Source organism: Vipera ursinii (genome assembly GCF_947247035.1).
Source record: "Vipera ursinii genome assembly, chromosome: 4".
Classification (NCBI taxonomy): domain Eukaryota; kingdom Metazoa; phylum Chordata; class Lepidosauria; order Squamata; family Viperidae; genus Vipera; species Vipera ursinii.
In genome coordinates this window covers 71594822-71622317 of record NC_139514.1, presented here as the reverse complement: position 1 = coordinate 71622317, position 27496 = coordinate 71594822, and the positions used below count along the sequence as shown (strand labels likewise).

At 41.8% G+C, this 27496-nt stretch overlaps 1 protein-coding gene across 1 annotated transcript in view; it reads right to left on the bottom strand.

The window, feature by feature from the left end:
* The window catches only part of MID1 (midline 1), a 271493-nt gene that overhangs the window by 72578 nt on the left and 171419 nt on the right, over positions 1–27496 (bottom strand). Inside the window, exons 5-7 of the mRNA XM_083362722.1 lie at positions 20545–20693; positions 15100–15227; positions 14214–14357 (exon numbers count right to left, since the gene is read on the bottom strand). Of these exons, the coding sequence (XP_083218848.1) occupies positions 14214–14357; positions 15100–15227; positions 20545–20693 (421 nt within the window). The remainder of the gene's footprint in view (positions 1–14213; positions 14358–15099; positions 15228–20544; positions 20694–27496) is intronic.

Here is a 27496-nt window from a genome sequence, read left to right as displayed (position 1 = left end):
CAGACCAGACATAGCTTGTGCAGTAAGCTGCATTAACGCAGTTGCATTGCATGGGTGTTAAAAGAATTCTCAGGGAACTGTGAATTTGGGTCTTCAAATAAAGGTCTCTGAATAGTCAAAGTTAAAATGTTGTGTTGACAGTGATTATGCCAATGATGTGCAAACCAGAAAGTCCAATTCTGGGTTTGTGGTATTATTTGGAGGGACTTTAATTGGATGGAAGTCCAGAAAACAAACAACGTAGCAGAATTTATTGCTCTGTCTGAACTTTGTTCAGAGGTAACTGGTATGTACAGCTGTTAAAGGATTTAAACATAGAAGTTAAAGAAGCTGTAACAGTATTTGAAGATAATGCTGCTTGCATTAAAATGACAACAGGTGACAGAGTGAAAAATAGAAGCAAGCATGTGGACACTAAGATTGTAATGTCAGAGAGGACATTAAAAGTAAATTAATCCAGTTGCTTCATTGTTCTTGAGATGACAATCTGGCAGATGTAATGACCAAGCCATTGGGTGGAGTACACCATGGGAATAGTATTAAATTATTTAGTTTTATGTCTATTCCAGTCATAAAGGGAGGAGTGTCACTGTGTAAGACATTTTATGAACTGGAATAGCCATAGCAACAAACCAGCCAATGAGAACTGTTTTTGATTAAGACACAGTATTGGCTGTGTGAGGCATGTGATCCAGCCTAGGTCTGGGCATATCTTAGTCTTCTCTATGTTGTCCTGATCTCCTGAGTTAGTTATTGTTCTCTACCACGTTGCCAAGAACTGAATGAAACTGTATGTATCATGTTTATATATATTTTATAGATAAAGTTTTTCTAAACTATGCCTCCTGCTCATTTTGAATGTGTGCTTATATTTGGGCTTATTTTTGTGCTGGAAAGCTGTAAGACTCTAACACTTAGTCAGTGTACAGACAGTGGAAATGTTGAAACTGACACTTAAGAGACTAAGGCAGCCCATTAAATTTGAGTAAGTGGGTATGTGTGCCTGCAACTCTTGGGTATGTGTGCCTGCAACCTGCCTAATGGAACCATTTAGCCTGAAAGCAGGGAGCCATGAAGAGATTATTCAGTTTATCTTAGTCCCAAAGATGGCAGAGACCATGATACTGGGTTTATCATGGCTGAAGAAATGGAATCTGTCAATTAACTGAGGGAGCAACAAGTGGTGCCTGAGATGGAAAATTGAGGGAGCGCAGTAGGTGGAGAAACAGCCAAATTGTTAAATAAGCAATGTCAGTTGGGAAAGGGGGAGTGGAGACAAAGCACTAGTGGAAAGCAGGCAAGCTGAGCCGAGCATCCCAAAAGAATACCCAAAAGATTTGGCAGAAGTATTTAGTGAGTAGGAATTGAATATACTCCCCCCTCACCACCCCACGGATTATGCAGTTGAATTTTGCCTAGGGCAAAGCTTCCCAAATCAAAGATGTACTCCATGACCCCAAGAGAGATGAAAGAACTCTGCAACTTTGTGGATAAGTATTTGGCTGGGGGTTTCATCTGTTCATCCAGGGTGGCAGCACCAGTACTCATCAAGGAAAAAAAGACAGTTCTCTGAGATTGTGCATTGATTTCTGAGGGATTAACAGTGCTTGTGTGGGAAACATGTACCCCCTCCCCCTTATGAGAGACATGCTGGGATACCTGTCCAAAGGAAAGATGTTCACTAAGCTGGACTTGAGAAAAGCGTACTACCAAGTGAGGATCAGGAAAGGGATGAATGGAAGAAAACTTTTAATTGCCTGTTAGGATGCTACCAATTCTGGGTGATACCCTTTGGATTACAGGGAGTGCCTGTTGTGTTCATGCAACTGCTTAACAAAGTGCTGCATGAGCACCTGTACAAGGGGATGCTGGTGTACTTGGTGACATTCTTTTTTTAAAAAAAATATGTTTTATTGATTTTTTAACATAGTCACCTTAATATTTGGTAAACTGTGTTGTCTGGGTTTACATTTAAAAAACATTCACTAACATTGACTTCCGCTGGCGGCGCGGCGCCGAAGACAGCCTCCCCTGGCTGCCCGCGGCTCAGCTGTTTGTTTTTTCGCCCGAAACAGCGCCGATCAGCTGTTCGGGCGAAATTGAAGCCCCCTCCTCGGGAGAAGAGGAGGGGGTGAGGCCCCAGGTAGGGGTAGAGTTCTCCGAGGCCGCCTGAGCTTTGAGCTTGGGCGGCTGAAGGATCGAACTCCCCCGAAGCCTGGGTTGCTCCCAGCTGGCCGTCGTCTCTGCTCCGAACTTCCTGGAGCAGAGCCAGGCGTCTGCGAACCATCCCTGCCTGAAGAAAGGACTATGATTTAAAGGAGCAGGCAGAGCGGTACAAGAGGAAAAGGTGGAGAGATGAAGAGGATTATTTTATTTTACTCTCAAGCTTGATGGACTATGCTTAAAACTTAAAGTGAAAGTGCGTCACAATTGTAAGTAAAAGATGGCGGCTAAACCTCCCCCTAGAACTTTTCGGAGTGCTGGAAATTCTCCGGTGCAACAACAATCATTACTGCAGGCGTTGCATTCTCCTGATGTATTGACATCGAAGGATCTTGAAAAACATACCCAGTTAATTTTGGAGTCAATGGGTGTTAAATTTGCACAGATGGAGGAGAAATTGGAGAAATTGGAGCAGAGAATGGAAGAAAGGATGGAGCAGAAACTTAGAGAGATGAAGGTAGACATTTTGTCCTCAGTGTATAAAGTAGCTAAATGTGTGGAGGTGCTGGATGATCAAGTGGAAGACTTGACTCAAAAGAATGCTATATTAGAAGCAAAAGTATTGGAAATTGAAGATTTAAAAGACAAAATGGATAGCGAACAGAGTTTGGCTCAATTTTACCAGATGCAGTTTGCTGTTAGAATTAGAGGCCTAAAAGAGAATATTAAGGAAGATTTAAAGCAGCTGGTTTCTGAGGCTTTTGAGGGGGTATTGAACCATCCAGCATCTGAAATAAAACAAGGCATGGACAAAGTGTTTCGTGTGAATTCGTGGATTGCTAAGCAGAGAAAGTTGCCTAGAGATGTGGTGGTTTATTTTGTAAAAAGGGAAATTAGGGATGAAGTTATACAAGCTGCCTATGATACTAAAGTTGTGATTGCTGGTCAAGAAGTTTTGGTTCTAAAAGAAATTCCTCCAAAGATTTTAAAGAGAAGGAAGGACTTTATATTTCTTGTGCAAGAGCTCAAGCAAAGAGATATAAGGTTCAGATGGGAGATCCCAGCTGGGTTGAGCTTCATGTATGATGGCAAAAGGTACTGTTTGGGTACTGTGAAGCAAGCGCATGATTTTTACAACAATGTTTTAAAAGCAACCCCATCAACACTTCTGGAAGCTGCAGAGGGATCTGGAGAAGGAGAACATCAAGAGGATGAAGATGGACAGATAGACGAGAAGGGTACAGGAGGAGATCAAGCTGCAACTCTTTTGGATGATCCTAGAGAACAGAGGGTGACGCGTGCTGCCTTAAAACGCTCAAAAAAGATTAAAAAATAAGACCAGTAGAAATCTATGGAACTTCCACAATATACTTATAGTCAAGTGGTAGTTGTGTTTTTAAGAGTTTTGGGATGATATGTATGGTAACAGAATGTTCAATTTGGAATTAATGGACAATTTACTACAGAGGAAGAGGAAGAAAGTTTTGTGGGTTAATGTGGGTTAATTTGTGTAAGAACTATCTATTATAGCCTATTTTGGCTAGAGAGGTTAATAGGGATAGGTGCTTGTGATGTGTAAGTGAGAATATGTCTAGGTAATAGTGAATTGTGGAAGAACATAGATGGGAATGATGCTAGTTTTCTTTTATTTTAGTTCTTTATACATATTTAGTATTGTTAAGGATTGGTTTACTCTATATAAGCTAGAGAGTGATGGATTTTAGAGTTTATAATTGTTAGTATATGATTGTTTATGATTGCTTTTTAGATATATACCTTGTATTTTGCTCTGGGAAGTCGGGGGGGGGGGAGGGGGGGAGGAGGGGAAGTAGAGGGGTGGGAGGCAGGGGAGGGAGGAGGGAGAGGGGGAGGGGGGGAGATAGGGGGGAGGTAGGGAGGGGAGGAGGGAGGGGGAAGGGGGGTTTTTCAAAGGAAAATTGTATTTTAAAACTTTTCAATAAAAAAAAAATAACATTGAAAAAAACCCCAAGAAATAAAAACAAACTATTAAAGGACAAAAAAACAAACATTCACTAACAGTTGGTTTCTATAATCTATAATCCATGTAATAACTTTACTTGATTTCTTCTTTTTCCCATAATGTTCTCTTTTACCAACCTTAAGTTGATACAATTCTTGTTGTTTTGGCAAATAACAATAAAGTATAAAAGAATTCTAATATTTCTACAAGTAATAATCACATCAATATATTTCTTTCTATCTAGTCATTCTGGTTGCCTCTTCATAGATCCTGTTTACCGTTTTTGTTTGCATTCTTACTGGTTAAGATTTTCTCAAAGTTAATTAAATTTAAATATTTAAATGTAAGTCTATTTTTTCTCATGTAAGCATTCCACTACTTTTACCTTTCTTAAGGAATAAATAAGACTTAAAAAAAAGAGGAATAAGAATAAAGAAAAAAAGGATAGTATGCCACTTAAAATCCATGTTTCCTATAAGCTAATACATATTTATTTCCAAACTTTTTCCGTTCTTTTTACCATAATTAAAATATATATTTAATCTTTAAATATTCCATTTAATAAATCTAGTCCTCTAGACTTTTAACTCTTATTCAAAACATTTTTAAATCCATTGTAATTTTCTTAAAATCAATCACAATTAAATATCTAAAACATTTCCTTTATATAAGCCATTCCAACTCTTTTATATTACTAATAACAAGAAATAAAATAATAAGAAGAAAAAGAGAGTACTATGTTACTTATGGGGCTCTTCCCTCTTAAAATAAAATTCATATCCAAAATCTATTTCTTTAGCTATATTCAAACATGTGTTTCTTTTTTAAATATTCTCTCTGATAGTTCCCATCATCTATTTTCTTAATTTTCACTTTAGCCTTTTTCTTTTGTCCAGTATCCTTCTTAATCAATATGTTCTGCTGAATGAAAGAATCTTTCCATATTCTTGTAAGTGTTACTGTAGATATAAAAGGTAAGTCAAGTACAATATCTTTGTAAGAGGCATTTGCCCATTCATGTTTATTGAAAATCTTTTTCTCTCTGTTTCTCTTATCATTTTGTTGTCTCTTCAGGTTTAGTGGTTTTCCTGACATCTCTGCAGTCCATTGTGTCCAATCTTTTTTCTTATCCTCAAATTTGTTTTGTGGTGATAAAGTATAAGTTGTCTTTTCCAAATCCAGTACTTCTTGTAAATTTTTTTCCACTTGGATTAAATCATGCTTCTTTCTTTTGTTAGGTTCCACCTTTAAGTCTCTATCCTCAAATTTGTATTCAGTTATCTGTTTTATCTGTTCCTTCTCTATTGTTGTTTTGTGGGATTTTTTTTGTAAAATTAAATTAGAGATGAATTGGTTTATATTTTCAAAGTTATTTTGTATTTCTTTGTGGTTTGAAATCATTGTTGTTTGAATTAGTTTCAACATATCATATGTCTCCTCTTGAAAGGTATTTATTTTTTCTTGATAAGTTCTTTCTATAAGTCTCTGATTTTCCATGATGGCCAAGAATCCAAGTTTTCTTTTCTTTGCAAATAGCTTTGGAGTCACAGTTAAGTAGATACTTGTAATTCAGAAACGTCAAAAGAACTTATTTTTGTTCCCTAAAGTTTATAAGTCTCTCTTTATTTGCAGCCCAGATTGTTTTCTTTTTTGTCACAGCTGTTCTCTATTGTTAGAGCTTTGAAGATCACAAGTAGAAATTAGTATTTTCTAGATTTTGCCAAGCCATAGCTGTCATAGTCTTCATCCACCACTAGATCTTTATTTTTCCAATTTTCAAAATAAACAATTGTCCAAAATGAGAATCTTAACCATTCAGCAATTTCAAATTTATCCAAATTTATATTTTATAGCCATTTCCCACGACGATTGGGAATGGCAGCAGGTGGTTACATGGAGGGCCATATCAACATCTGGGATCACGCCCTCGCTGTCTTCAAGCGGTGGCATGCTCCGACCCTCCGGTTGACACCCATCTATCCGGGGATGAGGGAGATCAGGCCCCTGAGCTCAGGATGGTGTATTTTAATGCCAGATCCATTGTGAATAAAGCTCCCCTCGTCCGAGATTTGATCGAGGAGAAACGCGCAGATCTGGCATGCTTTACGGAAACCTGGTTGGGCCCAGAGGGAGGTGTTCCTCTGACCGAGCTCTGCCCCCAGGTTTCTGTGTGCTGCATCGTCTGTGGGCTCAGGGTAGAGGCAGGGGCGTGGTGGTGGTTATACAGGAGACCTTATGTCCTCGAGACACCACTGTCATACAGATTGGTGGGTGTGAGTCTCTCCTGAGGTGTGGCCCTGGGGTTCAGTTGGGCTTGTTGCTGACATACCTGGCACCCAACTGTGTTGCAACGGCCCTGCCCAAGCTTTTTGACACCCTCTCAGGGTTGGTGGTTGAGTTCCCCAGACTTATTGTTCTGGGTGATTTCAACCTTCCTTCCCTGGGCAGGTCATCAGAGTTGGCTCGGGAGTTCATGGCCTCCATGACGGCCATGGACCTGACCCAGATAATTCAGGGCCCAACTCATGGAGGGGGTCACACTCTTGACCTGGTTTCCCTATCTAGGCAGTGGTTTGATGATCTGGGAGGGGGTTTGCCAACTATTGTTCCCCTGTCATGGTCCGATCATTATCTCCTATGGCTTATCTTCCAGTATGCTACCCCCCGCTGCTGGGCTGCGGAACCGACCAGGTGGTTCCGCCCCAGGCACCTAATGGACCCGGAATGGTTCCAGGTGGTGCTTGGGTCTATACCTATTTCCCTCACTCACAGCCAGGCCGACTCCTTGGTGGATGCCTGGGAAAGGACTGCTACCGAGGCACTCAACTGTGTTGTACCCTTGCAACCCCTGTCCCAGCGCAGATCCTGTTGGGCCCCATGGTTTACTGTGGAGCTCCGGGAGATGAAGCGTCGGAGATGGGGTCTAGAGAGCTGTTGGAGATCCAGCCGGTCTGAATCTGACCGACTGTGATTAAGATCCTTCATAAGGTCTTATCTCATGGCGATGAGGATGGCGAAGTCTAATTACTTCGCTGCCCTCATTGCGTCCACAGAAAATCGCCTGGCTGCCCTGTTTAAGGTGACTCACTCCCTCCTTAACCAGGAGGTGAGGGAGGAGCCCTTACAGGGGTGGGCCGAGGAGTTTAGTCATCATCTGGTGGACAAAATTGCTCAGATTCGGGCCGGTTTGGACTCTGGCTGGGCAGAGTCTGATGTGGAGGAAATGAATGGTCTTGAGAGTGTTATCTGGACTGAGTTCGATCCTGTGACCCCTGATGAGGTGGACAGGATTATGAGGAGGCTGAGCTCTACCACCTGTTTATTGGACCCATGCCCCTCCTGGCTAGTTTATTCAGCTCGGGAGAAGACACGAGGCTGGTTCCAGGCAGTAATATCTGCTTCTTTGAGGGAGGGTATTTTCCCCGCCTCCCTGAAGGAGGCAGTGGTGAAGCCCCTTCTCAAGAAGCCTGCCCTGGATCCAGCGATTTTGAACAACTATCGTCCGGTCTCCAACCTTTGCTTTTTGGCGAAGGTTGTTGAGAGTGTGGTAGCACATCAGCTCCCTCTGTTCCTGGATGAAACCAATTATCTTGACCCGTGCCAATCAAGCTTCAGGCATGGGTACAGCACGGAGACGACATTGGTTGAGCTGGCCCGGGACAGGGATTGTTCCTCTGTCCTAGTCCTATTAGACTTCTCAGCGGCTTTTGATACCATCGACCATGGTATCTTGTTGCGATGACTCAGGGGACTGGGAGTGGGGGGCACTGTTTTACAGTGGTTCTCCTACCTCCTGGGCCATTCGCAGTCAGTGTTGGCAGGGGGACAGAGGTCGGCCTCGAGGCCTCCCGTTTGTGGAGTCCCTCGGGTCGGTCCTCTTGCCCCTCCTGTTCAACATCTATATGAAGCCTCTGGGTGAGATCATTCATGGTTGATGGGAGGTCAGATATCCGCCCCGAGGCCTCTCATTTGTGGAGTTCCTCAGGGGTCGGTTCTCTTTCCCCTCCTGTTCAACATCTATATGAAGCCGCTGGGTGAGATCATTCGTGGTTTCAGGGTGGGGTATCATCAGTATGCTGATGATACCCATCTTTTTCTTTCCACCCCAAACCAACCCAGTGATGCCCTCATCGTGATGTCCCATTGCCTGGAGGCGGTTCAGGTTTGGATGGGAAGAAACAGGCTTTGACTCAATCCTGCCAAGACTGAGTGGCTGTACATACCGGCATCTTGGGTGAATGATTTTTGTCCATCATTAACAATGGGGGATGAGGTGTTACCCCCCGTTGATAGGGCTCATAACTTGGGCGTTCTCCTGGATTCACAGCTCAGTTTGGAAGATCATATAGGAGCTGTGATCAGGGGGGCTTTTGCCCAGATTCGCCTGGTGCACCACTTACGACCCTATTTGGACTGAGATGCCCTACGCACAGTCACTCATGTGCTCGTTACCTCCCAGTTAGACTACTGCAATGCTTTCTACCACTCGGAGGCTTCAGCTGGTGCAAAATGCAGCTGTGCGAGTAGTAATGGGAGTTTCCCAATACTCTCATGTAACACCTCTTCTCCGTGAGCTGCATTGGCTTCCAATTCTTCTCCGGGTGAGATTCAAGGTGCTGGTGATGACCTATAAAGCCCTAAATGGCATGGGTACAGATTATCTCAGGGAGCACCTGCTGCCAGCATCAGCCTCCCAGCGTGCTATGCACTCCCACAGGGAGGGCCTCCTTAGGGTTCTGCCCGTTAGGGAATGCCGACAGATGGTTCCAAGGCAGAGGGCATTCTCTATGGGCACACCTGCCCTATGGAATGAACTGCTGGTAGAACTTCAGACTGCCCCAAACCTTCACTCGTTTCGCCGGGACCTTAAAACTTGGTTTTTTGATCTTGCTGGCCTGGACTGAGGGGTTTTTAATTTAATTTTAATTTTAATTTTAATTTTAATTTTAATTTTAATTTTAATTTTAATTTTAATTTTAATTTTAATAATTTTAATTTTAATTTAATTTTAATTTGTTTAATTGTGGGCTAGTCTTATTTAATTCTATTTTAAAGTGTACTTATTTGTATTGTTTTAACTCACCCTGTAAACTGCCCTGAGTCCTTCGGGAATAGGGTGGTATATAAAATCAATCAATCAATTAAATAAATAAATAAATTTCATTGCAATATGTTTTGGTCCTCCATAAAAGGCTTAATTTGCCACTTCCATTAGTAAAAGGGTGGGGCAAAGATCCCACTCCTTCAGTTTTGGAGGTTTTGTGCTTCTTGGGATTTTTTTCCTTCAGGAAAGTTGATAAGTAGGATAGAGAAAATCGATGTTCTTACCCAGATTCAAATGCACTGTTTACAATCAGCTTAAAGTAGTACTTTTGACTTTGGTTGCTTGTAGCTTGGGCTAGACTCTGAAGTTAGGCTAGCCTTTCTCCTGGTTTGTTTCTGGAAGGCTTCTCCTGGACTGATCAGGTCAACCGCCATCTCTCCATGGTCCCCGGGACTTCCTTCCTTTTTTGCCGCCTCTTCGGGGCAGCTTCTGGCCCATTTAGGGTCCCCTAACAGGAAAAGATCAGCCGAAGGGCATGGAGCCCCAAACCCCTCGACTGCTGTATTACTGCACAGGACCGGAAGTCGTCTTGGCTGACATTCTTATCTACTCTGAGACAATGGAAGATCATGTGAAGCTAGTGAGAGAAGTGCTGAGGAAACTATTGAAAGCTAAGCTTTACGCTGAACTATCCAAGTGTGAATTTCGTAAGACTAGTCTGGATTACTTACTTAGGCTATTGTGTGTCTAGCGAGGGAGTGGAAATGGATCCTGGAAAAGTGAAAGCAACATTAGAGTGGGAAACAACTGCAGAGCTTCCTGTATTTTGTCAACAACTGACAATTCATCCATCACCTAACTATTGAAAACATGAGGGGGAAGGCTGAAACTCAAATTGAGCCAGCTGCTCATTTGAACTATGGAATGTCAAGTAGCTTTCTAAAATGGCTCTTTGTGGCAAAACTGACCCTCAGGCACCCAAACCCAATGGAGCCCTTTGTAACCAGACCCTAGTGATGTAGCAGTGGGGGCTGTCCTATTTCAGAAGAATGAAAGGGGAAAGCTCTAAACCTGTGCCTACACCTCCCAGAAGCTGACTAACAGTGAAAGGCATTGGGCAATGTGGGAAAATGAAGCTTATGCAGTGTGATGGGCGTTGCTGACCTGGCGAGTTTTTAGAGGGCAGCAAGATCCCCTTTCAAGTGTGAATGGACCACAAGAATTTAGAGGCCTGAAGACCCACAGGAAACTATCCCCTAAGCAGGTCCAATGGGCTCAGTACTTCAATCAGTTCAACTTTAACCTTTGGTACTTGCCAGAGGGAAAAAACTTCCTTGCAAATTCTCTCTCCCATTTGCCCCAGTACAAAAATACCTGGAAGAAATAGTTAACTTGATCATCTCCTCCCAGCGACTAGCAGCACAAAGCTCCATGACGCTAGGATTGTTGGCCGTTCCTCAACTGGCTGATAATGCATTAACCCAGAAATTAAAGGAAGCCCTGGGGGAGGATGAGTGGAAAGGAAAGAAGTTGTAAGTTCTATCTAACCTAAGAGCCCAGATCCTGCAACAGAGTCATGATGTGAAACTTACAGGTCATTCTGTGCTCATGAAAACCCTCCATCTGGCCAAAAGCAGTTCTGGTGGCTTAAGATGAATAAGGACATAGAGAGCTGTTAGAAGAATGTGCGGTGTGTGCATCCATGAAATGATTGTCTCCTGGATTATTACAGCCGGTGACCAACACTAATGCTCCATGGGAAGAAACCACCATGGACTTTATTATGGAGTTACCTGAAAGTTCCAGGATTACAGAGATTTAGATTGTGATCAACCTGTTTTCAAAGCAAGCGCACTTTGTGGTGTGGCCGAAGATTCCATCAGCCCAAAGTTTGGCCAAATTGTTCATGCAACATTTGTATTGGCTGTATGGAGTCCCGGGATGCATAAACTCTGACCAGGAGGTGCAGTTACAGGCCTCAATGATTACCATCCGGTTGCACTGACATCCACCATTATGAAATGCTTTGAGAAGCTGATAAAAGACATTATCGTATCCAGCCTCCCACCAGCATTTGACCCACTTCACTTTGCCTACTGACCAAATCGCTCTACGGAAGATGCTATTTCTTCTGTTATCTATCTGAGCTTGAAGCACTTAGAGGAAATAAATACTCACGTGCGTTTGTTGTTTGTTGACTTCTATTCAGCGTTTAACACAATCATTCCCCAGCATCTAGTAGACAAACTGGGCCTTTTAGGCTTAAACACTCCTTTGTGCAACTGATTCTTGATTTTCTTACCAACAGGCCCGAATATGTGCGAGTTGGAAAAAATACCTCTAATAACATTTTCTTGAGCAGTTTCTCCTCAGTGCTGCATCCTGAGTCCGCTGCTGTTCACCCTGTTGACCCATGACTGTTGTGCTAGGTTTGCCACCAACCATATTGTGAAGTTTGCAGATGATACAACAGTAGTGGGCCTTATTCATGATGACAAGGTGGAAGCTTACCACAAGGAGGTTGAGGGGTTGATTAACTGGTGTAAGGAAAACAGCCTAGTTTTAAATACTGGAAAAACCAAAGAGATAATTGTCAATTTCAGAAAAGGCAGGCATAGCCACACTTCTCTGTGCATAAATGATTCATCTGTGGAGATGGTTGCCAGCATCAAATTCCTGGGTGTGCAGCTAATGAGTAATCTGGCTTGGTTGCTCAACAGTGAGAAACTGCTGAAGTGGGCACAGCAGTGCTTGCATTTTCTGTGTTGCATGAGAAAAGCACATCTTCCTTCCCCTGTCCTGACCACTTTCTAAATGGGAACGATTGAGAACATCCTGTCATACAGCATCACAGTCTGATTTGGAAGCATCACTGCTTCAGACAGGAAGGCGGTGCAGAGAGTGGTGAGGATGGCCGAAAAGATAATTGGCAGTTCCCTCTCCTCCATCCAGGACATAGCACAGAAGCGTTGCTTGAACAGGGTCCGTAAATTTATCTGGGACACTACACATCCTCTTCACAACCTGTTTTCCTTGTTACCTTCTGGGAGGAGGCTTCATGTTATCCGCAGCAGAACATCCAGATTCAGCCATAGTTTCATTCCATACAGCATTAATCTTATGAACTCTCAAGCTTCCTCCTTCTGTTATATATTCAAGATGGACAGTATTTAATATTTATTTGCTATGTATATGTAGGGTTGTGGGTCTATACATATGTGTATATAGTGTGGTTATGTGTGTGTCATGTTTGTGTTCCACTATGAGAGCGGGCAACTAAATTTTATTTTTGATGTGTGCCGTTGTGCCCACAGTAAAAAAAGGACAATAAAGGTTATCTTATCTGAGTACAAAGGGGGCAACTGAAAGGACCAACTCATTAATAGAGCAATACTTACATTGCTATATAAATTATCAATAAACCAACTGGGCAGAGCTCCTGCATTTTGCAGAAGTGGCATGTAATAACTCCGTACATAGTAACACTGGGTTCACCCCATTTAAAATAGCTACAGGAGTAGAGTTTTTACTGATGCAAGAGCTTCCAAGGGAACCTCCCTCCTCAGCGCCGCTAGCTGAATGGATGGAAACCCTAAAAGTCACTTGGGGGAATGTACAGAAAGCACTGAGTAAGGCCAGGGAGTCTTACAAGAAACAGGCTGATTGGAGGAGAGCTCCCCAGAAGAGATTTACTACTGAGGATAAGGTGTACCTATCTACCAAATATCTTAAGCTGAGGCAACTCTGTAAGAAATTAAGTCCTAAATATATAGAACCCTTCCCAATCGTTCAGATTATAAGCCCAGTTACAGTTGAGTTACCATTGCCAAAAGTCTTCAAACGGGTCCATCTAGTGTTCCATTGTAGTCTGTTAAAACCACTTCAAGCCTCTAGCCTAAAACCAATTGAAAGGAAGCTTCCTCCTCCAGTTATGGTGGGGGTGTGTGAGAAGCACTATGAGATCAAGAAAACACTGATCAAGAAAAATCAAGATTTTTTTAAGGGAAGACTAACTACTGTATTTAGTACAGTTGAAAGGCTATCCCTCAGCTGATGCTGAATGGGTAGCTTCCCACAATGTTAGTGCAGACAGATTAATAAGAAGATTCCATGCCAAATACCCTCAATGTCCTAAAAATCAATTGAATGTTAATTTGAATTAATGATGATAATTTTTGTTTAATATTTTTCACCAGAAAAATAGGGACCACTGCAGTGGGAAGGTAACAGCGTTCCATGCGCCTTTGGCATGGACAAGCGCTGGCTCTTCGGCTTTGAAACGAAGATGAGCACCAGTCCCTAGAGTTGGAAACGACTAGCACGCATGTGCGGGGGAACCGGAACCTTTACCTTTACCCTTCTTTCAGGATGTCAGCCTGTCAAGATTGAATTGCTATGATGCCTGCTAGCTTCTATCGCTAATCAACTTGCCATAGAAAAGGGGGTGGAGGAGTAGAAAGTAAAGGGAGGGAATGGAATGCCAAGAAACCATTCAGGGACTGTGAAAGCCTGCACCAAGCCAAGGTCACTAACTCAGGTGCTCGATGGAGAAGTGAACTGTTCCCATAAAAAAATAAATATTATGATTGAACAATGTAAACACCTGGTGGGTGGGGGCCATGAGAATCTGTTGTTTAAATAAGCAAGCTTTCACATGGGAAAATTCAGAGCTGATTTTGCTTCTGCAGTTCCAAGATGGTGTATCCAATAAAGTTTTACCTTATGGGACTCAATTGCCTTTTGTTAAGTCCGCTAGTTGATTGTTGACAATTATACATTTAGCCTCTGAGCTGTGTTTCCATTTAAATCATTTTTTGTGAAAATCCTGAAAGCTCTCCATAAATCTCTTAGATAATAGAATGTTTTGTTGCTCATATTCAATGCTTTATTTTTATGGCCTTAGATTCTAAATGAGAATATAAAGTACATTTCTCTACTGTATGTTTATTTTGCTTGTTTTTATGTGTTGGAAAATGATTTAATGGAAGTCAAAATTAAACTGGATGCAAAATGCTTTGTACTTACTAACTACATTAGCTTGTCCAGTGAAGATAGTATATTGCAGCTCATAGGAGACCACACTGAATTCATCATCTGAAGTCCAGTGTACTGTGATTGTGTCATAAGAAGCAGTGCAAAGCTCTTCTCTAATTGTTGGTGGATTTGGAGCTGAAAAAAGTTTAAATGACTTGTTACAGTTCTCAGACATTCATTTGCCCATTTATCACAAAAGTATAAAAACAAGAAAAATCATGTTCATTGCATGAAGTTATGAAAGACTATTAGCAAGAAGATCCTTTATATAATCCATTAACTCAGAGACACAGTTCTTTATAGTATGGAATTTCCATGCAGAATGGCTCTTGCTGCTGCTATGTCATTGAACCACACTGCTTTGGTATACCTCCCAAATCCTGCTTCTGTATCTTCTTCAGATCCCATCCCAAAGACTATGGTATTCTGACATGGTAACAGTTTGATACAAACTTATTTTGGACTGTAAGAAAATACTGCAATGAGGTTAGTTAATGCTGGCTGAATAGTGAGATCCCAGATTTCAGAACTATTTTCTCATGAGGTCAAAACAGACTGCAGAATGTGTTGCAATCACTGATTAATCCTTATAAATCCTATTAAATCAGAACATTGTCTAAACATCTCTTTGTCATATGAACCTACATAGCTAAACTAATATTACAAATACAAATCTGGGAACTGGGAAGGATTGAGTGGTTGTATCCTATCTAGACATTTGCAAAAAATGGTTAAAGTATTACAAGATCATTCACTAAAATTCTATTTTCCCTGAATTACAATAATCTCTTTTTATCCAAAGAATGTTACTACATGCATTCTTTTCTATGTTAAAATGAGTACGCATGTTCCTATATATACATATTTCAATTCTTACCAGTTAGATAATCAAGGCATTCCAGCAGTTTCTTTTCTCTTGTAAAATCCAGCGCAAATGTATCAAAAGTGTCATTAAGATTAATTTCAGGAATTAAAACCTGGGAAGATGCAGTTGCCATGGCAACCCTACAAGATAAAGAAAGCAAGCTTTGAGTTCAGTTTTGAAAATTATTTTACATGGTGAGGATACATAAGGCAAATACTTTTAAAATAAGTTAAGAAGTGCTGTGTTACATGTATTTAATGTAATTTTCATATCCCTGATCAGCAACATGTCAACTAGAATGTAGAAAGCTACCTAACTGCCCTGTAAACCGCCCTGAGTCCTACGGGAATAGGGCAGTATACAAATCCAATAAAATAAATAAATAAATAAACTACTGCCTGCTTGTTTGTAGCTGCTGGGAATTGAGTTTGGGATTTTATAATGGAATCCATGAACAATGTTATTTTACTGTAATTTCTCCCAAAATTGACTGATATACTTAGGTGTTATCAGGGCTTTTTTTCTCATAGAACACTCAGAACGGAGTTCTGGCATCTTTTTTGGATGGAACCTTGTAGGGTAGGCAAGGCAGGTTGTATGACATGTGTGAGTTCCGGCACCTTTTTCTTTTACAAAAAAAGCACTGGGTGTTATACATTTTCATTATCTTTTGCTAATTTGCCATTCATGAAATGTGCTATGTTAAAAAGCTTCAAATGCCTACGGGCAATCTCTTTTCCAAGGTAAAAGAATTGTCATCTGATTTTGAAATCTCAAGACTGAACTTCATGAGAACTGGTTGCATTTTAGTTAGTTATTGAACTAAGTTCAATAATGAGTCAATATTTTGTTATTTAAGCAGATAAACAGTGAGAATAGACGTGATTTCCAACTTTCTGCTGGCCTTCCCATTGGCTGGGTTTGTGGGCAGTTGGCAGGGAGTGTCAAAAACCATGATCACAGGGATGTTGCAACTGCTACAATTTTGTAAATAAAACTGACCTGAACATTGGAAATTTCAAGTCCACAGGACTAATGGATGGGCCCTGGAATTTTTACACATTTTTCAGGTTAGCAGATTTCGATTCAAAAATTGTTGTATAATGCACCATTTGGGCTACCGTTTGAGGGTACAAATGGACAAACAGTAAATACAGTAAGAGTTTTAATAGTATGAAAATATGAAAATATGCAAGAAAAGGTAAAGGTAAAGGAGTCCCTGTGAATTTTACTCCACTAGTTGTTGCTGACTATAGGAGTCGATGTTCATCTCTGTTTCAAGGCCACTGAGCCAGCACTGTCCGAAGACATTTCTGCGGTTAGCATGATGACACGGACTGCTGTTATTTTCCCACTGAAGTGGTAGCTATTTATCTACTTACACTTACTTGGTTTTGAACTGCTAGGTTGGCAGGAGCTGGGGTGAGGATAGGACTTCACCCCATTGTATGGGGCTTGGGTCTTAAACCAATTGCTGGCTTTCCAGCTGACAAGCCCAGGATCTTAACTGCTGAGCCACCATAATATGCAATTATATGGAAGTATTCTAACTTTTTTCTAGAATAATATTTCTTGATCTGACATTTTGCCTTGGTATACCAGTTGTTGAATATGTTGATGTTTTATACCTGTTTATATATATATAAACACACCCACCATTCAAAACACACTCCCACCCAATCAGAACACACCTAATCCCCCACCCAATCAGAACACACCTCCACCCACAGAACACACCCCCTCTGGCAGTTTAAAAAAGAGGAACAAACAGCCACCACCACATGCTTCTCCCAGAAGAAGGAAGCTGAAGCCACCAGCCTGAGGATGACGGATGGGATTCCGTCAAAACGTTGCTCCTACACCTTCAATTCTACGTGGGGAAAAACCCAAATGACCAAAGATCCACATACAAACACCCGCGGAAACCTCAGAAAACAAATATCTTACCTCTATGGGGAGGAAATCCACCAGCTAACTAGGACCTATGAAAAACTCGAAGTACGAAGAGCTTCCATTCTGTGTGACCTCACATTCCTACGCAACTGCCGAGATCAAAATTTAATCCCCACATCCTTCCAATTGAAATTCCACTCCAACTCTGCAGCCATCAAACGCATCCTGATAAGAACTGAACTGGCCCTAATCAGAAATGAACACACAAAAAGATTCCTCTTGGACCGAATCAACAGAGACCTCCTCACACTTCACCTCAAACTCAGCAACAAGATCCACCCCACACTTTGGGACAAATTCAAACAAATCACTGTCTGGAGAGCTGAAACAGAGACTGCCTATAAAACAGACACACACACCAATAAACTCCGAAGACTAAAGGAATGCCAGAAACAAACCCCTCCTCTCTCACAGCAACACATGAAACAAACTGTGCACAACATCTCAGACAGGATTCTCACCAAAGCCGAAACCAATGTCCTGTCTAAAGGATTTAATTTTGCAGTCGCTCCCAAACACATTCCCACGGAAACCATTATATGCGGAGTCGAATCCAGCCTGACCAAAATTAACCCTGACGATGCCAACAAAATCAGACTCGAAGTTACCAACATCCTCTGCACCATCAAACCACCCAAAAGCAACTTACCCAAAGAGGAACAGACAGCACTACTTAACCTAAAAAAAGACACCAGCATAATCATTCTGCCAGCAGACAAAGGCAACGCCACGGTGGTAATGAACTCATCTGACTACCATACCAAATTATCCAACCTACTCCGAGACTCCACATACAAACTCCTCAAGAAAGATCCCACCACCTACCTGGAAAAAACCACAATATCCAAAATAAAAGCCACCCCCATCAGTGAAGAGATCCAGCAAACAATCATTCCAAGCGAAAAATCATCCAGATGTCCCAAGCTCTATGGTCTGCCCAAGATACACAAAGAAGGAACCCCTCTCAGACCCATAGTCAGCTCCATAGGCTCATCTCTACAAAATCTAGCCAAATTTCTTGCCAAACAACTACAGCCTTACACAAATTCCATCACCTCACACATACAAAACTCATTCCAATTCATAGAGATCATAAGTAAACTAAACTTACAGCCCTGTGACCTACTTGTGAGCTTCAATGTCGTATCCCTCTTCACCCAAGTGCCAATCAAAGAAGCCTTGACAGCTATCCTAAATAAATACAACCCCCCAAAACACATCCTAGATCTGACCAACCACTGCCTATCTAACACATACTTCATCTACAATGGACAAAGATACAAACAAATGGAAGGAGCACCCATGGGATCACCCCTTTCACCTGTCATCGCAAACCTCTACATGGAACACTTTGAAACCCTCGCTCTAGAAAAATCCAACCACAAACCCAAACTCTGGCTCAGATACGTAGATGACACCTTCGTAATCTGGCCCCACGGCAAAGAAAAACTGGATGACTTCCTCACACACCTCAATAGCCTACACCCCAAAATACAATTCACCATGGAAACAGAAGCTAACAACCAACTTCCCTTCCTTGATGTCTTAGTCTACAAGAAATCCAACAGCTCCCTAGGACACACTATCTACCATAAAAAAACACACACAAACCGCTATCTGAACGCACTCTCACACCACCACCCAGCACAGATCAACTCCGTAGCCAAGACACTCATCTCCAGAACAAAACACCTAGCTGACGAACAACACCTAAAAACCGAACTACACACTCTCACTAATGTACTAACAGCCAATGGATTCCAAAGAAACACGATTACCAACTTAATCCGAAGAGAGACACCCACAAAAACCCAAGACAGAGAAAAAGAAAATGGCAAAGCCCTCCTCCCATACTTAAAAGGGACCACAGACAGAATCAGCAAGATCCTCCAAAAACACAACATCAAAACAGCATTCTACACAGACAGAAAAATATCCACCATCCTAAGAAACCCCAAGGACATAATTGGGTTAGAAAACCAAGGAGTATACGAAATCCCATGCACCACCTGCCCCACCACATACATCGGACAGACCAACAGAAGAATAAGTGCACGCATTGAAGAGCACAAAAACTCACTCAGAAAGGGAGAACAAACTTCATCCCTGGTCCAACACTTTGAAGCCACGGGACATGAAATTGATTTTAAAAAAACCAAAACTATCGCCAAAATTGAACATTTTAACAACAGAATAATCAGAGAAGCCATTGAGATAGAAAAACGCCCCCACAGCATGAATACACGAGATGATACCTCTCATCTACCAGCCATTTGGAAACCCGCCTTGATTGACAGACGAGGCCCAACCACCAAGAATGATACCAGACCCAAACTCATGATAACATCACATGACATCACCACCACACAACCATTCAAAAAGCAAATCCGAACCCACAACGATAAAGACACACAACCACAAAACAGAAACCTAACTACAGCTGCAACATCAGCCACTTTAAACCCCTCCAAACCACACAATAAGCAAACTGACACCCACTATAAAAACATGGCACCACCACAAACACGAAGCCGAACAAAAGCAGCACAACTCACCAGCTCAGTTCTGGAGCTGGCAGCTGAGACCAGCCCATCCACTCAGAACACCCCCCCACCCAATCAGAACACACCCACCATTCAAAACACACTCCCACCCAATCAGAACACACTTGGTCCCCTACCCAATCAGAGCACACCTCCACAGAACACACCCCCTCTGGCAGTTTAAAAAAGAGGAACTAACAGCCACATGCTTCTCCCAGAAGAAGGAAGCTAAAGCCTGATGATGACGGATGGGACTCCGTCGAAACGTTGCGCCCACACCTTTAGTTCTACGCGGGGAATAACCCGAAAAACCAAGGATCCATATATATATATATATATATATATATATATATATATATATATATATATATATATATATATATATATATATATATATATACAGTTATAAAACATCAACATATTCAACAACTGGTGTGTGTGTGTATATACATGTGTGTGTGTGTGTGTGTGTGTGTGTGTTAAATGCCACTTGGGGTGTGTGTGAAAGCCCTAATAAGCAGGCATATACATAGAATGAAGGCTACTGCTAAGCTTGTAAGCCTCCCTGAGTCTTTGGAGAAGGGCAGGATATAAATGGAATTTAAAAAATAAAAAATAAAAAAAAATGCTTGTTAACTATTTAGATTACCTTGCTAGGCCCCAAACATGGGACAAATCTTTATTTCCTGTTTCAGCCTAACCGAAGGCCATCGACAGGCAGTAGTCACAACAGTGACAGCTCATATTTGTGTAAATTTAGCAATCTTATATATGTATGTATGTATATGTATATGTATATGTATATGTATATGTATATATATATATATAAATAAATGTCTGGATTTTTGAGCATCACAAAAATTTGATTTCTGTTTGAAACATCTGTTTGTCATATTACAAAGAAAATGGTTAGCCAGGTTATCTAATTCTCAAGACTCTTCAGTCCTGTTTATGGCATTACCTTTCAGTTATGTTTTTAGCTGACTGCAGGAAGCGTGCATGATCATTCTCCTTCATAGATTGTTCAGCCTGAGAGATAAGAGAGGTGGAGCGTTCAATACACTGCTTGCAATTAGCTATCTGCTGGGCCAGTTTTCTCAGTCTCCCAACCTAGAGCAAAGAAGAAAACTGTTACTTCTGTGGACACAAAAATGAGCTTTAACATTTGACCATAGCTCAAGATCATAGGAACCTAAGTTCTAAGAAAGTATTTATTATTATCCAGAGTTGGGTGAAAACAACCACAACCCATTTTCTTTAAAAAAAATATTAGAACAAGAAATCTTAATTGCCATCAGGACAATAGTGCTCTACTGTGCCCAACTGGATGTCTTGAAAGCAGCTTAAAAAGGTCTATGACTTTTTGCTTTAATTCTTGACCTCAGAACAAAAGGAATAATTTAATTTCTCCTTGGAAATGTCTTTTTCTGGAGGGTTCGCCCCCCCCCCAGCTAAGTCTGGTATATTAACAAAAGTGGGTACCATACTGCATTATCAGTGCAATACAAATGGGACGTTTTAATTCCAATTCACTTTTAACATTGATTACACTGCAACACTAAACAAATTTATTTAATAGTAAGTCCAATTGAATTAGTAGATTATTTTCACTGCAACTATGTTTCAGATGAATCTACTGAGGCAGTATTGAACTACATTTGAAATGGAAGAGTAATAGAACATAAAGACCACCTCAATCTTTTCTAATGCTCTCCTTCTTTAGTAATCTGGCAAGAAACTATTTAATTACATTCAAGAGTACAATTCTCCCAACAATAAAAGCAACTTGAGACCTTGCTTGAGACCTTTCCACTGAGACACTGGGAATAGAATGGCATATTAAATAAACCCTGTGTCTAATCCAGTGCAACTATTCTTATACTTATAACAAAAATTGGGACCACAATTTCCAGTGCTAAGCAAAGCAGTTGATAAGTGAGCCATTCTCACTTTTATGACCTTTTTGTCACAATTGTTAAATGAATCATTGCAGTTAAGTGAATTGTGTGGTTGTTAAGTGAATCTGATTTAACAGATTCACTTAATTTTGAATCTGTTGACTTTGCTTGTTGGAAGCCAGCTGGGGTTGCAAATGACAATCACATGACTCTAAGGAGCTGCAACCATCATAAATACATGCAGTTGCAAGTCCTAATTTTGATCAAATGACCGTGGGGATGCTGCAATGGTTTTAAGGGTAAGGACTGGTCATAAGTAATTTTTTACAAGCTATTAAACTTTGAATGATCACTAAAGAAATGGTTATAAGTTGAGAACTACCTGTATTTATTTTCAACTCAAGTATTCTATATTGCAAACAGAAATAAGATCTCCTGACTCATTTGTTCCTATTTTCTGAATCATGTAGATTTAAATCTCTGACATTCCTCACTAAAGAAACAAAAGAACTCCTGAAATTACCTGCAACTTGGTAAGGCTTGAGATTTTGGAAAAACAGCCCTATAAATTTAGCATGTGGATGATATCAGGCCTTTATTTCTAATACACTTCCAGACACTGTAGTGCCTTTTACACTAGGCTGAGAAAGTGGATAACTTATATGAAATGTTAAATCCAAAGTATACCAGTTCTACTGCTTAACTACATACTCATACTGCTAAAGTAGAAACACCTGCTTAATTTGCTGAAATTTGTTTGGGAATGAATGTTAAACTATTTTTCTCACCCGGTCAACAGCATAAAGTACAGTAATGAGCATATCTGTTAATAAAAAAAGGTCTCAGTTCTAGTTACCATCCTCAAACAAATAGCAGGAGAAGACTTTAAAAGAGTGGATTAATCAATTGAGAAACACATGGCTCATGGTGCACAACACCTTGGCAGATGCCAGGTGGCTTACAAAGCCCACACTGAAAAAAGAAGAGTAGTACCCAAACCATAGCTTGAATTCATTCGAAATATTTCATCTACTTCCATCTGCATCTCCACTATTTTTAGAGCCTATGCCAGTAGATTAATAATCACTTCTGCTATATCTTCCTCCTTCAGGTATATTTTGGAATCTTAAATAGTGTGCAGCTTTCTCCATTTCCAAGGCTGCAACTGTTCCTTCTAAGCTTTGATTTGCTTGTTCTAGTCTTCCATTTTTTATCAGTTTCTTCTGATTTGTCTTCCATTTTCTGAATTCTTTGTTCATTTTTAGCAATCATTTGTTGATGGGTGTCAGATTGTGTCTTTATGTCAAGCATTTGCTCATTTAGCTTATCAAAGTTGTTTATTGTCTCTTCATGATTTTTTCTGTATTGATTCTTGGATTAGCTGTAGTGTGGCTTGCATCTCTTTTTGGAAGCTGTTTGTTTTTTCTCATTGTAACATTATTTCAATAGATCCCTGACTTGCTGGACTATGTTACCGAAGAGGAATTTGTTGTGCAGAGGTCTCCTTGTGCTACCAAAGAGTTGCACAGACAAGGAAGGGTACTGAGAGCAGTAAGAGTCACACAGTAACCACAAGAGTACACTGAGTTGTAAAAGCAAAAAGTAGTTTACTTTTGAGGTGGTGTAAGAACAAAAATGCACAGTCAAAAATAAACAGTCCAGGTCATTCAAAATAGCAACGGTCCAATGAGTAATCCAAAATACAAAGTCTTCTTACCAGTCCAGAGGTCAATACACAGTTCAGGTTTATCACAGTAACAGAGCAAAAACAGTAATAGTAGAGAGCAGTGAATTCAGAGAGAGAAAGAAGCTATGTTACTAGCTCCCTCTTATGGCCATGAGAACACTTACACACCCATTGGCCAATTAACATCTTAAAGACATAACATCATGGTTAATATATTTTCAACCCAACATTGTAGGCTAACACCATATGCCTAACAGTGCAGAAAAAATATTATTTTTTTTAATTTTAGCAAGATTTGGTGCACTCATTTTTCAATTGAGCAGGTTTTGTAAATCCACAAAGGGAAAAGGAAAGAGAGAAAAAAAAGCCAACTGCTTTATGCTATTATCCAACCGTGAAACAAGCCAACTGCTTTAGGCTAATCCGAATGTTCCAGTTACTTTAAAAATGTAAAAAGCCCTCTGTTTCCAAGTAGTTTCTATTACAGATATGATTGTATAAAGTCTTTTCTAGTAGAAAGATATGATTGTAGAAAGTCTTTTCTAGCATAGTGTCACATAAAGTTTTTTTGTTTACAACAGGTGTTAGTTCAAGGTCAGCAGTTTCTCCAGTTCTTTTAATGTTATTGTAATATCTTCTTTCACCAGTAGATGTCCTTATTTACTGTATTGTCTATATCCAGGTTTAATAAAGTTCTTTTTAAGTTACTTTCTCACAAAAATTAAATAAGACATTTTTTCCACATTGTAAAAGTTAACCAAATTTTCTTTAAATCAGTCCCAATTCCATTTTTATATATTCTTTTGCATTCTTTAATTTTGCTCCCCCATTTAAAAATTTTCACCAGTTTTGACACTTTTCTTCCCAAGTCTTCCTAGGGTCTTTGCTTTAGGAATTTTATCCAATCAGGGGATTTTTATTTCCAAGTCCACAGGAAAGAGAAATAGAAAAAAAGCTTTACGTGCATCCAGATCTCAGCACGTTGTTGACAATCAGCTGTTCAGAGGCATGCCATGGTTCTCCACTTTTTCCCTGGTTGTCTATGACTAGGGCTGCTTTCTTCCATCCATTTGAAGAGGATCCTTGGTTTGTTTGGGCCGACTGCTGTCAACTCCAAACTTCCAAGGCTTCCCTTCTTCTTTGTCACTTCTCCAGGGCAACTTTCCGATCCCTTGGGATCACCAGACAGAGTGAAATCAAGCTAGGAAACCAGAGCTCCAATTCTTTCACCTGTCTTGTCATGACACCAAACCGGAAGCCCCTGGAGCAAAGGTTCTGATGGCTCAGGAACCACTTGTCTTTCTCTAGGGCCTGCTTGAACGTAAGGGTAGTGGAGTTATTTAGTGGTTGGGCTGCTTGTGTTTGTGGTCTCGTAGTCACTGGGGCTGCCATCTATTCTGCTGGGAGCAAGGACTTGACAAATTTTTTTTGGTTATTGTAATGTATATGTACAAACGTTATTAACAAGTTAGAACCGTTTATTCCACTTTATTCTATGAGGTAAACACCACTGACAGGGAAACACGCGGGAACTTTGACAGCTGTCAAAGTTCCCCGCCAGGGCGCAGGCGCAGCCATTTGACAGCTCGCGGCTGTCAAAACACCAAAGCTGACTCACCACGCGGAAAGAACTGTCAAGACGCGACGGCGGTGATTGGTTCAGCTAGACGCGGCACCAAAAGAAACGAACCTGATTGGACTACACTGACAGCTGCCGGCTATAAAAGCCGGACAAGTTATACTGTTCTCTGCCTTGTTCTAAATAAATCCTAGTTAAGTAACCTGTTGTCCCGAGTGGTCCTTTGGCTACTTCACTGGTGACGAAGGTGGGATCGCTCCGGAGCTGAAGTCACGGCCGAGGAAGGGAATTCCCAGCCAAGAGCTGTCACTGGAAGTTTTAACTTCCGAACGGAGCGAGCCCAGGACCGGACGACATGGCCAACTTCGGGCGTGTGAGGGAATTCGATACCCGCCATCCGGAGAGATGGCAGTCCCACCTGGGGCAGGTAGAGGGTTTCCTCCTCGTCAGTAAAATTACCGAAGACAGAGCAAAGGCCGCCGCTCTCCTGTACATCAGTGGGCCCCCGGTATACGACGACGCCGTCGAGCTGTTCAGCCTGGTGCCCATCACTGAAGTCTCGTACGCGGACCTGGTCGACCAGCTCAACAAACATTACATGCCAGCTCGCTCAGAGCTGTACTGGCGAGTACAATTCGCCCAGAAGAAGCAGCGACCGGACGAGCCCGCAAACGACTTCATCGCCGGGGTCAGGCATGCCGCTCGTAACTGCAGCTTTCCTGACCTGGAAGACCGCATCCGGGACCAAGTGGTAATAGGCTTAAGGGATGAACGTCTCCAGAAAAAACTTACATCAAAGCCCGACATGAGCCTAGCCGAACTAACCCAAGAAATAATGGCCTATGAATACAACCACAAAAAAAACCCGACCACATCAACACCGGAAAGTCCAGCAACCGTATACCACGAAAATGCAACCTTCAGTGACGACGACGAGTCAGTAGACTTCACCGACGGAGAGGCCCTACAACGCAGGATGGAGCGACGACAACAGCGAAGAAATGACACATCAGTCCGCCAAAGAGCCAGGAACCCCCTGCCACCACGACATGATCAACGGGCTACCTGCGCCAGCTGCGGGGGCAACCATGCCAGGGGAAGCTGCCGGTTCCGTAACGCAAAATGCCACAATTGCGGTAAAACCGGCCACATCAAGCCAGTGTGCCGAAGCCGGCCCCGCGACAACGTGCATGATCTGGAGGCCAACCCCCCAGGTAGGCCAACCGCCCATGTCAACAGGGGAGGAACACCAGGGGACCTAGTGGGAACGATAGACAAGGTGCACAGCCTAAGCCTGAAAGTAAAGATCAGGGTAAAAATTCAAGGAGTCACCTGCAACATGGAGGTGGACTCCGGGTCAGCAGTCTCCTTAATATCGTTTAAAACGTATCAGGAGATCTGCCAACGGAGTAATAGGGAAATTCCCCTTAAAAAAACCCAGGTCCACCTAGCAGACTTCCAAAAAACCCCATTCCACTAGAAGGGAAGGCTAAGGTCGCAGTAGAATACAAAAAATTCAAGGGACCCCTCGAAGTCTTAGTGACTCCAGGGAACCGCACCAATCTAATTGGGCTGAACTGGTTCAGCCCCCTGGGCATCGCCATTACTGGGGTAAACACAGTGCAAGCCTCAAGCCTCGAAGCCGTCTGCAACAAGTATGCAGACATCTTTGATGGCACACTGGGGAAATACACCGGCCCTCCCATCTCCTTAAAATTAAACCCAACCATCCAACCCATAAAAATAAGGGCTAGGAGGGTTCCATTCACTCTCAAAGAAAAAATAGATAACGAATTAGAACGCCTCGTAAAACTAGGGGTACTGGAACCTACCGAAGGGGGAAGCTGGGAGACACCAATACTCACCCCAATGAAACCTAATGGGGAAATTAGATTATGTGCAGACTATAAGGCGACTCTTAACCTAGCTTTAAGCCCCCATGCTTACCCGGTGCCAGCGGTGAGGGACATCCTCGCTTCCATCCGCTCCAGCGCCATTTTCGCAAAACTTGATCTGACGCAGGCGTACTTGCAACTGCCTGTCACAAATGACACCGCGGAAGCTCAAACAATTGTCACGCACCGCGGAGCTTTTAAAGTGAAAAGACTTCAATTCGGCATATCGGCAGCCCCAGGTATCTTCCAAGGTATCATGGAGAAAACCTTAAAAGGAATACCCGGGGTCTGCCCCTATTTCGACGATGTCCTCATCGCCGGAGAAAACGAAGCAAACTTAGCTGACAGACTGTCAGCTGTGCTGAGCAGGCTCAGAGAAGCCGGTCTCAAACTAAAACGAGAAAAGTGCTCCATCGGAGTCACTACCACAGAGTTCCTAGGGTACAAAATAGACGCCCAGGGCATCCACCCCACTACAGAAAAATTAAAAGCTATTCAAACAGCTCCCAGTCCAAAAAATAAACAAGAACTCCAAGCCTTTTTGGGATTATTAAACTTCTATCATGCCTTCCTTCCCCACAAAGCCACCATAGCAGAACCTCTCCACAGGCTCCTGGACAAGGGCACTGCCTGGTCCTGGACCAGAACACATGAGAATAGCTTCCAGTCATTAAAAAATATTATTTGTAACAGTTCAACGGTCACACTTTTTAGAGAAGACACACCAGTATGCATCGCTTGCGATGCATCTCCCTATGGAATTGGGGCAGTGTTAAGTCACCTATACAAGGATGGCACCCAAAGACCCATAGCCTTTTATTCCCACACACTTTCAAAAGCTGAAAGAAACTACG